Genomic DNA, 12,891 nt, shown 5'->3' on the forward strand with positions numbered 1-12,891 from the left:
CATCTCTCTGACTGGGGTGTCCAAACCACTATATAAACCACCGGACACAGCATATCATGACAACTTGCTGGGCTATGAACTGAGATCTACCAGCAATAACACATGCCAACTGAGAACCCATGAATTCTTTTCCTCTATACTCTGAATTGCACATTACTGAATATACATTTTACAGTAGTAATAGTACTGTAGTTGTTGCTGCTTAACCCCAGTCTGTCTCTCCAAGCAGACCCATCAACCACAAGTAAGCACTGGTTCTGAGGCTATCCTACAGGTACAGTACAATACATTCACCGTGTGGCAAACTGGCCCCTCCTTGTGGCAGACAGCACCGCCCCAGGGTCAGACCAGGGTCCTTCCCATGATGAGGCGCAGGGAAATATAAGTGATTTGGCTTCCTGGTGGACAATGTTGATGCTCCACTCAGGGTCACAGTGCTGGCACGTGTAGGCTCCTCTTCAGCGCCTCTCTCTCTCTCTCTCTCGTAGTAGTAGTAGTAGTAGTGTACCGATTTAGTGTTAATTTTGAGTATCTGATAATTCTCCATTTCCACAGCAGTAGACTAACATGAAAAAATAAGGACGGTTTTTTTTTAAATAATTACTCAATCACACAAAATGTTCACTTAAAGCTGCTATTTTTTTGTTTTCCACTATTACTAAGAGTACAAAAGTGACTTGACTTGTAGTTTGTCCAAACAAAAAAAATCTAACAGCCAGTGAACATCTCCTTACACACTGGCAGTTTACATTTGCCATCTTAGACGTAGACAAATGCAATTAACCCTTCAGTCCAACAACATAATTAATACTTTATTTTTACTACCTCTTCTTATTTTTATTCAGCTTTGAGACTCCATGAACGTAAAGACTTTCGCACTGAAGATATACGTACACCTGTCAATTTGGAAAGTCTATCTATCTACTGGGTATCTATCTATCACCCAGTCTTCATTTTGCCTCATCTGTATAGGGTTCCAGAGCTAGGCAACACAGTCCTTACCTTAAATGCAGGATATGAATGACCTAACCCCAGACACCTCCAATACTAATGGTGCAAATATGAACTGGGTGATGCATATAAAAATAAATAAAATGAAATAATAAGATTCCAAACTTATAGAGCTGAATATCACCACTTCCTTCAGTATGAGAGATCTTTAATAATTTGGGCAAGACTATTAAGAGGCAGCAAGAATAATATATAAAAACACATCATTGTACTTAAGGGCTCAATGAACATAGTATTAAACCTGAGAACACTGAGGGAATGGCACCCCCAATTTTGACATCAATAAACACAGACATACAATTTAAGTCTGGTAATTCTATGTTGTTATTGATCATGGTATATAAAGTGGAATTAAGTCCCTTTCTGATCCTCTGTGTTCTGAACCTGACTGTCAAAAACTGGGGGCTCCATTACACCTCAGGGCACTCAGTTTTAATCATACGCTTGTAGGATTCACACCGTTATCCCTCTCCTGAAGCAAGGTCATAGGTCGGAGGGAAGAGAGCATGTGATGGTACTAGTGGCCTCCGTGACATGTGAAGCACTGTCTTCGCTCGGATGGGTGGTGGCTTCGCTGAACTGTGAAGCGTTCTCCTCGCTGGGATGGGCGCCACTGTCTGTCTCGTACCCAGTCAGCGTGTGGTCGCAGTCCAGTGAGGTGTCTAGGCTCGCATTGAGGCTGGTCCAATCCTCGACTGGTTCGTGACTCTGCCCATTGTCTGCCGTGGAAAGGAGGCTGTCGACATCCTCCGGGGACAGGTGTGGGGTTTCCGCCGAGCTCAATTCCTCGTCTAATCTCGGGTGGTGGCTGGAGGCGGTGGTGTGGTTGCTGTGGAAAGATTCTTGGCTCTCATCTCTCGGCTCAATCTCATCCGTGTCGGAGTCTGAGCTTACGGACTTGGTCTCCTCAAACTCATCGTCGGGATCATAATAAACCTCAGCACCAGGGAAGATGTATTTGTGACCTCCCGTGTACAGGAACATATTATCTGAAATGAAAATCTCCATCAGCATTTAAACACTACAAATAAGAACCCCCAATTACCACACAGCATCCTTCATGAACTACCACCAGAAACCCATCCCAGAGACTGCCTTCCCATTAAGACTTCTAACCTACTCAAACACAACTCACAATCCACTAGTGCAACCCTCACACCACAACAAACATTCTGTCCTCAACCTATTTCATCCATCTCACACTTCTAACACATAATGCTGCTGAAAAAGGATATCTTCTAGCAGTGGTATTGATATAACCAAACACCTCCACTGACTGGTTACTTAAACATCCCTCCCTATCCCCCAGAAGAGACTACAGTAGTGGACTCCATGAGGGAAAGCTTAGCCTGTGGTCCACTTAGTTTGCAATGAGATGAACCTGGGGCTAAAACTACTACTACTACTACTACTGCTAACACAGGCAATTTTACACCCTAACTTCGCCGAAAGATCTCTAGTAGCATCCAGTTGAAGCGGCCAGTTTCCTGCAGTCCACTGGGTTCATGTCCGTATGAGCCTGGGGTTGCTACTGCTACACTACTACTACTACTACTACTACTGTACTACTACCACTACATGAAACAATTTGGCTCATCAAACCTGGTAATCTGGAAGCTACAGTCTCTCTGATCTTGGGTGCCCAGCATGCTCTGAGTGCCTCGATGTCACTCTCGTCGCGTGGGTGTGGTGCGTGTTGTGGTGCGATGAGGGACGGACCCTGGTAGTTCCCGTCGTCACCGTCCGTGCTGCTCACATTGACGTTTGCCGTGGGAAGCGGTCTGGGCGGCAGCTCTCGGATTTCTGTCATGGCTTCCTCAGTGCACAGATCCTTCCACCCATTACCTAACCTGTAGCAATGGAAGAAAATTTGCCTCCAGTCTTACCATCATCATTTATTAGCCAAGTTTTAGTAGAGGATGGAAATTTGTCTTCAATCTTTGTCATCATCCATTATCTAGCCTGCACAAGAGGATGAAAATTAGTTTGTTCTGTCTTATTCATTACCATCCTGACCTTTCTTCCTAAGATATGGCCGAGTAAGAAAAATTAAATGTTCAGTCTTTGTAATTATCCTGACCTTTCTCCACAAACTATGGTAGGGGTAGAGAATAAGTCTGTTCAGCCTATCATCATCATCATCCATCACCTAATTTGTACCAGAAAAAGAAAATTATTGTTTTCTCTCAATCATCATTACCAAAAACGTTGCAGAGTAAGGGTCGCATTCTTGTGGAGATTCCATAACACCTCTTCCTTAGCAATTTATTCTACACATCACACCTCAGCATCATCTTGCATGTTACTGACTGAAACTATGCCAATATCAAAATTATATTAATAACTCGAAATAAAGACCACCAGATGCAAGAGATTTATAATGAAGGGTCACATTATTTTTCATATGAAACAAGTGGTACATACTGAGCACTGCCAGGATACATGATGCTCTCTCTCTCTCTCTCTCTCTCTAGAAACCAGCAATGACCCCAAAACCAGGCAGATAATTTGCACTCACCTGTGACAAAGCTCGTTTATAATTACATCACAGTCACCAAGGAGTTCAACATCGAAGGTGAGATGCCGCAGCGGTTCACGATTTATCAATATTTGAGGCACGTGTGAAGGAAGAGAACCTGAAAAAGAAAACCACATATTGCAATCCATCCATTTTCCAGTTTGGTATTGCCCCATCAGGAGAGTAGGGGTCCAGGGCTAGGCTGTTTAGTTCAGAATATTCTCCCTGTACTCTCCAATGAACAGTTTTAATACTAAGATATCTCCTTCCCTTGAAAATGAGTCTATAGGCTTGGAAATATTCTTGTTCCTGTGACCTTACAAACATATGAAACACAAAAATACGGCCTGCCCTTATATACATCTACGGCTGATGATAAAGTTATTAAGCCAGAAATGAGTGTTTTTTTGTGTTTTTTAACTTCTCAGTCATATGCTAGCAACAAGCCACATGCCAAAAATATTCCACACTCATCCTAGACTTAAATGAGAACTATCTATCTATCTATTGCCAGACACAATCCCATAAGGGGTGGCCATTTAATTGACTGCTATAAAAGAAATCTTACAATCGTCAATCCATGTACACTTTATATACCACTATACTCCTCTCACCTCAACTTGGCCTAGATTTTTACTTCTCTGCAGCCTCTTTCACATAGCTTAGTGACAGAATAAGACGGTACTATGACTATCCTTTCCACGGTGCTCTTCAAGACTAGTACAGGTTCTTTTGTTAATCTCTTATCAGATACACTTCAGCATTCAAGATCAAAAGGTGTCACTTCTATCCGTCCATCCATCCATCATCCAATCCTATGTCGCCCCATGGGCGAATTCCACAGTTGTTTGTAGTGGTTTTTAAGCACCCAAACGAAAGAAACTGAACTGTGTAAATGACTTATAACTGAATTATATGATGATTTTGGTGACTAAACTATGTAGCAATCTTAATTATCTAACCATTTGCAAGGGGTAGTGAAAGTGGATACTGAACTTTTTGGAAAAAAATGTAGTTATAAGTGTGGTTGGGGAGGAAGCAAACAAATGAAAACTACTGTGGAATCACCCCCATGAGGAGCGTAGGAACCCGGGGCAAGACAAGTTGGTCCTGACATTTAAGATGAGAATGAAGCCAAGTTAGAGTGAAGAGAGTATAGCTACCATTACTTACTAGGAATCAAAGCTACAGGCCGAACTTTGAGTGAGGATCCTATAACAATTAACAAATCACACTCGTCCTTGTCCTTGGCCATCTTGTCGTGGAACTCATCAGGAAGACCCTCACCAAAGAACACTATGTCTGGCTTCATGATCGGCTGCGGTGGTAACTGCGGCGAATCTGAAACACGAAGCGCAAATTAATACACTACAATATTACCAAAACTCTACATCCTGTCACTTTAAGTTCATCATATAGTCTTGCTGTTACTAAATTATTTCATTCAGGTCATCGATTTACCAACAGCCACGTTGTTCCCATAAGGGGTGGCCACAAACATATTGCCGTCCTCAATCATCAGGATATCCACTCTCCAGTTCACATTCCTCCCTCTCTCCCATATACCTCTCCACCTCATCCTTCCATCTCATCCTGCCTCCCTCTCCATCCCTCAACCTCACTCACATACACTCTTCAAGTCTGTCTCTGTCTCCATCCCCTCCATATGGCCAAACCATCTCGAACAACTTCAAATGGTGGAGGTACTGAACTTCTCTTAAATTTTTCTTGGGTACAAAAAAAACTAAAGGCAACATCAACTTCAAGGGGTCAACAACATCTAAGTTACAGTTTTAATGACAAGGTTGGCAATATCAACCAGCAATGAATTCTGTATAATTTAACCCTCTAGTACCCACCTGGCGGCCTGTGATGCATCAAATGTAAGCTCTGTCCTGGGGGTACCTGCTCTTGTGTACTGTTACCGTCCTCCTCGGGTTTCTTTGCTATCTCGTTCTCCTTCTTCCCCTTCTCCGTCTCCTCCTCCTCCGTATTTTCTGCTTTCTCCTCGTCTGTTATACACAGAGAACATTTGGGTATCCTCTGGGAGAATATGTCATCTTTTATGGCTTGTGCATCAACCTTGTGACCACATCTCTGGCAGGTAGCAGCAGCAAAGGAGCCTGTGAAAGAAAACTTACTATAAACACACCATACATAATCCCAACTCTATTCCAGCTATACAGTATACAAGAAGTCCAAGCTATGTAACTTCTGATGCTCTTTCTTTTTTTTTTCTGCCATGTCCAAAGGAAAACTGACTAATACTATTACAGTCGGTGCCACTGCTACCTATAAAACTGATGTGCTTTTTTTTCACAGTTTACAGTACCAGTTATATGGACAAAGTTGTGATACTTTCAATATACAGAGATCATACTGTAAAGTGGCCTCGAATCCAGTACCGGTACATATTTCTTTAGTACCAATCGCCTTTAATACTGTGGGTATATACGATCTATCTATCTATAGCCAGACGCCTCAATCCCATTAGGGGTGGCCACAAACAAACCGCTTCCATGCCATCCTGTCCCCCGCCATTTCACTGCCCTGCTCCCAGCTCACACACCCCTCTCTCATATACCTCACCACTCCATCCCTCCATCTCATCCTTGGCCTCCCCCTCCCTCACTCTCCATCCTCTCCGCATGGCCTTACGATGTTAGTTTATATTTAGTATAACATGCCTGAGCACATTACCCTTGTACTTCAGCAGACTTATTGTACTTCAGCAGACTTATTGTACTTCAGCAGACTTACCGTGACACTGTATAACGCTTTCTATGCCGGCAACTTGTTCTAAGGTGTCGATATTCTGTGTATAGTTTCTCAGTAGCTTGTTGTGTTGTTCAATAAGACGAATAAACCTGAAATTAAGGACACATATAAGTCACCAACACACCAAAAATCACTACAAAAAATCTGAACTTCATCCAATCAAATAAAACAATATCGTGCTTCCTCTCAAGAAATCCATGCTGTGGTTGGCCATGATATAAGTGGTTGTTTTGAACTGGGAGCTAAACCATGTGCTAAAACAAGCTAATTACTTCCCAACAGCTGCTGGAAACTGCTGGGGAAAAAAGAAAACCGAGCTATGTAATAAAGTTTGCAACAATGTGTGAATCTTAGCTTGGACTCTGAGTCTGTGTGCTGTACTTGTTGAGTTTTCTGCCTAAAAGCAATTATTGTGTGGCTATACTCGTTTTACTCTAACTTGGCCTAAAACTGCCATCTCTCCATCTTCAATGTTGAGTTGTAACAAGAGACTAACACTTGTATATGATGCTAGTCACAAGGCAGTGCTACAGAAAGGTTGTAGAACTGTAGCACTGTCTAACTTTGACAGTGAGGTGCATGAAATAAGCTGCAAAGGAGGGAAATCTGGGCCAAGTTAAGGTGGCAGGAGTATGGCTGCCAAGACTATAGCTCTATTTCACTCTTACGGTAGTGCAATATCTCCAAGGGTTAATGGCTACCAATCACCTACCACCTCCGTTTTGACAATACAGCCCTTACTGTAAGATATAATACTGAAGGGAGTAAAAAATGAACAATGTTTCACTCTTACCTGTGACAGAGGGATGGAGTGAACTGGCCCGGGTAGATTTCCCTGGCGAATTTGAAGAACGGGCGCGGGTCTCGACGGAAGTAATGGATGTCAAACATGGCCTGTGGGTCAGGAAGGTCTGGGAAGTCCACCGCCAGGCGGGAATATATACCATCCCTGCTGCGGAAGTCTGGGATCCCACACGACACTGACACCTGCAAGAAGATGTTTAACTTAACCCCTCCACTCAGTTTATTTAACCACAAGGGTACTCTCCCAAACTGAGTAAAATCATCTCGGGATAGCACAATAGAAAACAAATCCTCAGATTGCTGTTGTTGATGCCCCAAGCTCATCTAAGCATTACCTTGGTGGATTGCAGAGTTAAATTGCCATTCTCCTGGAGTCCACCATCCTCCAATTAAGAGAACAGACAGTGAGGTGAGGGGTAGAAAGAGATAAGTATGAAAGGCATTGGGAGGAAAGAGGGAGGGAAGCAACAGAATACATTATCTTCCACTCTAATAACTCAAAACACTCTAGAGCTGGAGAGGTTGTATTCACACAGTGGCTATGCAATTGTTCATCCCCATCCCTCAAAAGGAGGACCATCGACTCAAAGAAGAACTTCAGCTTGCAATCCACCAGGTTCACAATCAGATAAGCCTGCAGCCATCACTATAACAAAAGCACACTAAAACAAAATGCCAAACAATCCTTCCAATCCAGCACTAGGAGACTCAACTCACCCCAGCACCAGTGAGAACAATGATCTTCCGGCAAGACTTCATCAATCTGACCACGTCCTCAATGGTGTTGATGTGTCGCAGTTTTTCCCTGCGTGGCGGCTCTGACAGGACGTTGACAATGAGGCGCCAGAGTGTGACATCGGCCACACCCTCTGGTATCTCTGTGGTGGGGCCCAGCACGTGGGTCAGGATGGTACGAGGGTTGACGCCACGTAGCATCTGTTGCTGCACCCATGACATCGGACCTGCTGGTGCTGAAAAGGTTATTATTCATACTTAGATTTTAGAAGGTGGATGTTGTATTTGAAAATGGAAAATGAAACAAAAGGCTCAAAAGAGTAATTTGGTGTTAACCATAATAAAATACAAACTGCGAGTGCTGCACATTAATGGGCTGCAAGGGTTGACTATAAGACAGTTTGCTTATAATAAATAAAATTATATTTTGGGGGAAATTCCTTACTTTTAATAAGGACTGCCAGTACTTAAATCCTTATATTATGTCAAAATACCTCAACTTTTTCATACTGTAAAACAAACGAAACTGGCAAATCAGCTTTACAGTAAATACTGTACCAGAATTTTAATAAGCAAACTTTTTGTAATATCGTGGACACTACAGGTTGGGGGGAAATAATAATAAAAATGACAACACATAACAAGGGCTTACTGTACAGTATTCAGCAAGCGCCAAACTCACCAGCACACGGCTTCCAATCTTTCCCAGAGAAATTGGAGAAATCGGAAAGTCCGCTGAGGTTCGATGCAGTAGAGGCAACGGACTGTCTATCGTCATCATCGTCTTCATCCTGGCTGACATTCACGCAGGTCTGCCAGTTTTCCGAGCCGTCATTGGCTGAGCTGTCATTGGTGTTGTCATTACTCAGCTGGTTTTCAATTCTTGCACTGACTTCACCCTGAGAAGAGCTTGTTCTGTCGTGGATTGAAAAAATATCATCACTATAATCTTTATTTTCATCACCATCATCCTAATTTCTTTTCTCCAACTAAGGATGGAGTGAAAAAATAATACCGATAATAATAATAATAATAATAATAATAATTCAAACAAGAGTGGATCCGACACATTAGCTGCAACAGAATTCACTTCCTCTCCTGTTAAAAAAAAATACCTGATACTAATAAACACAGGTATATTAATTTACAACTGCCTATCATAACTATAAAATTCACAGGACACACTACTTAGGTTTCACACTTGAGGTTTATAAGGTAAAGGATAATCATCATCATCATCCTGGCCTCGTTTTCCTTCTAAGGATGGCATGAGGCTGGGATCACCAAGCAAGGAAAGAGACAGCACTAGAGTGAGAGAACTATGAACAGCATGCCTAGTGAAATGGGTCAGACACTCATTCACTCACTATTCACATGTTTTGAGTTCTGGCTCCTACTCACAGGCCAAACATCTAATCATTTTCTTATCTATATGGACGTGTTTCACATTACTGCATCTACCACACAGTCAGTCTGCCAATTTTCAAGTTTTGAAAAATGTGTCAAACCATCCCTTTTTATGTGCTCCTCCAGACACTGTTCATCCAACCAACTCAATCCCTTGGCAGCTTCCTTACCTCATCAACTTCAATCCTATGCTTTCTTACACACTTCACCTCATTCATCTGCCTTGGCTTAGCATACCACACCTCCCTGCACCCTAAAACTCAGTCACACAGTCTGTTCACCAAATATATTGTTTGATTTAGCTACAGGTGGGATGAAAAGGAGTCTATTTTTAATCACCCAGTACCTACTGTTTCCTCCTGTCTGCTGGTTATGTTCATATGACTGTCCAGTATCATTTATCTTTTATTAGTTTAGGTTAATTATATTTTGTGAATTTGCATTTAGCGAGGATTTTTCCATAGTTACCTCTTACATGTAAAATACGTAAAAGCACTGTTTAAAAGATAGCTACAACAATACTTACGGGACCGCAATATCATCTTCCAAACTCTGGGGAGGCGTGAGTTCGTTAAAACCCGAGTCTGATGTTATAGTGAACTCTGTGCCGTTGCTGTAGCTACCTGTAAAGACATCAACATCATTAGTGTCAAGTTCTATACCTTATCACACAGGCAGTCTTAATTTTAAGTCAGTGTTGCATTCCAAAGTATCACAATTTTTCCCATTTGTATCTATCTGTTGCCAGATGCCTCAATCCCGTAAGGGGTCCCCACAAACAAATCGCCCCCATGTTGCCTTGTCCAATGCCACTTCACTGCCTTGCTCCCAGCTCACACCCCCCCACTCTCTCATATACCTCTCCACTCCATCCCTCCCTCTCCCCCCCCTTCACCTCACTCGTATACACTCTCCTCGTTAGTCTCTCACTCTCCATCCTCTCCACATGGCCATTGTTATCTATCTATCTATAGCCAGACACCATAATCCCATAAGGGGTGGCTCTTTGTCTCTGAGTCAGTTGTTTTACAGTTTACAGGAAGGGGCACTAACCCTCTGCCAACCTACTTGTTAGCCACTATAAATTAAACCAGAAAACTAGCTTTATAGGAAGCCATGGGACTTTATTACACATTCAATCACATCTATACAAGTGAGTGTCAAGACACAAGATGCTGTGGTTTGCTGACTATGACAATATAAATCATAGGAGGTTCTGTAAATATAACCATCTATGTTCATTCCTGTTACCGTACCACAAAATTACCTTGCACTGTCCTGGTAAAAAATAAAAATAAAATAATAATAATAACAATAATACCTAATGATAAAAATTATACCAGGACGATTCTTTACCAAATGGACACAGCAAATCCACCTATATTATAACAAACCCACAACCTTAAGGTACCAGTAAGTAATTCTGGTAAATAAGCAACACAGATTGTTAACTGTTCCACTCTGAGTGCAAGAGGTGATTGGAAAAAGACAAAATATACTTATTTTGGGGTATATATTTAAGGAAGCAGCCAGGCAATGTTTACCAAAGATCTCTCCAACTAGCTGTCATTTACCAAGCACCACTTTGATTGGACTTGTTAGTGTATTCTGTGTTAAAGCACTGGGAAACTTAGTGATTTAACCAAACCTAACCAGACCAGACCTAATTCAACCTAACCTCACTTGCATTTTGACAGCCAGCTTTCAAATTTAAAAATGCACATTAGGAACATTAAATATGGCTGGCTACTGGCAGAAATAGGCAGAATCTTGACACATTCTAAATTCTCATCAAGCTTTCAGAGGTAAGTTTATAAAAATCCCCAGTAACTGTGGAAAACCAGGAATAATAACAAGTAACCTGTGAAACACTCACTTCAATAGAAAATATGGAAAGGCTGCATCCATTTGGTAAATAATTAATAAAATAAATGTGGTACTGCAAATATATAAACATAATAATAATAACAATAGTAGAAGATGACAATGCTGAAAAAATCAATACGTAAAATTAAAAAGCATAAATTGAAGAGGAAAACAAATGAAGTGGCAGAAAACCAAGAGAGGGTGACCTAGCATACACTGTCAATGTCACAAATGAATGTCTGTAAGATTACTGGCTAAGTTAAACATAAAAACTGCAGTAATCTTGCTACTTTACCCTGCATTCTAGGTATCTGTCAACAAAACTACAATTCATTTCCACATTAAACCTTCACACAACTCGGTGATTAAAGATGCTTCAGTTACCTCACCAAGTGATATTTATCGCTTAGCTTACTAATTATAACACGTAATAGATAGACAGATAGACTTCGTAACTCCACACGTTTCCCCTAACAATTATTTAACCCTGAACGACTAATACTTCTATTCATTTGCACCAAACACCTCAAAACAAATACACGAGTATGCAACTACACCCCCTTTTTAAAGTCCCCGCTCCTGGCTTATAAGGTAAAGGATAGGCGATCATAATAGAGACTGGATCCCCTATCGCCGCCAAGCCTCCTGTGCGTCCAGACCAGTGGATAAAGTGAGGTGGAACTGGATCCCATAGACTGATCCCTTTCCCGATCCTCACTTGTTCCTTTGTTAAGTTTTAATGACTGAAGTGGGCGTATCGATCTACCTTTTGACATTTCGCTTCTTGCACCACAAAAGTACACGGTAATATCACTAAAACCTGAGAATGGCGGCAGATAACCAGTCAAAATAGATCACATCGGGAATAAATGTGTCCAAACCCTTAAAAATACGAATTTATCAGTGCGCGCGCATCCGCCATGTTGAGTTCAGCGACTGGCTGGCCCCGCCAAAATGCTTCCTGGTTAAAGTGAAAAAATAAAAATGGTGCACACATTTCCACTTACCTGCAAGTAGCTCCGAGGTTCCTGCAAAACAATGGAAGTCGCTATCATATTGCTGGGAGGAACTATTCTCTGGAAAGTCCAATCTAGGTCGTTTTGCAGGAACGGCAGACTCCATCCCGTACGCTCTGTCCGCCATTGTGGTGCCTCTTGAGTGACGTCACGCAGCGTTGCCAAACCTGCCGATCGTCGCTACTCGGGTGGCGAAGGTCAGTTCCGAGGTTATCACACACCACGGAACCCAGCCATTTTAATCACTCCTCTCTAACCTAACCTTTTGATAGGTTAGGGTTGGTAGGAGTGGTGAAGTTGTGTGATAACCGAGAAACTGTCGCTCCCACCTAACAAAACCTACTGAAGTCAATTCCTAGGCAATCACCCAAAAAGGAACCCCTACATTTATTCGCTCCTATATAACCCAGCCTTTCAAAATTAATATAGTCAGTTTTAGGGCAATCACACAAAATGGGACCCCTATATATTCATCGTTCCTATCAAATTTTAAAATTTTCTCTTAAAATTCGATTATATTAACTTCTAAACACGATTGGGTTAGATATGGGCGATGATATTGTGGTGATAGTCACGGTTCTTTACCTTCCAGGACTACCACTCAAGATGGAACCCTTGCATATTATGCGCTCCTATTAGATGCATTAAAAAGAGGGGGAGGGAATCCTAGCTTATCACTCCAAATGAAAACCTCACATTTTTCAGTTTATCACAAGACAGAGCTCATGGACTATAACCACAGTAAATAGAGTTAAT

The 12,891-nt window shown here is 41.8% G+C and overlaps 1 protein-coding gene across 1 annotated transcript; it reads right to left on the bottom strand.

Moving 5' to 3' along the window:
* Positions 1-1,326: 1,326 nt before the first annotated feature.
* On the bottom strand, positions 1,327-12,262 carry Sirt1 (Sirtuin 1). The gene is made up of 11 exons (XM_080285920.1): positions 12,127-12,262; positions 9,780-9,876; positions 8,529-8,761; positions 7,829-8,073; positions 7,101-7,294; positions 6,290-6,396; positions 5,389-5,652; positions 4,703-4,870; positions 3,530-3,647; positions 2,614-2,861; positions 1,327-2,000 (listed from the first exon to the last, which is right to left on the bottom strand). Exons 1-11 carry the CDS (start codon positions 12,260-12,262, stop codon positions 1,495-1,497), a joined length of 2,316 nt encoding a protein of 771 aa, XP_080142046.1. The 3' UTR covers positions 1,327-1,494.
* Between the last annotated feature and the right edge of the window lie 629 nt (positions 12,263-12,891).

The sequence above is a fragment of the Coenobita brevimanus genome, chromosome 109 (assembly GCF_032717465.1).
Source record: "Coenobita brevimanus isolate Jiangsu-jjx chromosome 109, ASM3271746v2, whole genome shotgun sequence".
Taxonomy (NCBI): Eukaryota; Metazoa; Arthropoda; class Malacostraca; order Decapoda; family Coenobitidae; genus Coenobita; species Coenobita brevimanus.

What these genes read in the sequence shown, in the direction of transcription:
- Sirt1 (XM_080285920.1), bottom strand. Translation starts at nt 12,262, where the DNA reads ATGGCGGACAGAGCGTACGGGATGGAGTCTGCCGTTCCTGCAAAACGA. An exon ending in GAAGATGATATTGCGGTCCC is followed by an intron (nt 8,762 to 9,779) that starts GTAAGTATTGTT and finishes AATCCACGACAG; the next exon opens with AACAAGCTCTTCTCAGGGTG. An exon ending in GCCTGTAGCTTTGATTCCTA is followed by an intron (nt 3,648 to 4,702) that starts GTAAGTAATGGT and finishes TTTCTTTTTCAG; the next exon opens with GTTCTCTTCCTTCACACGTG.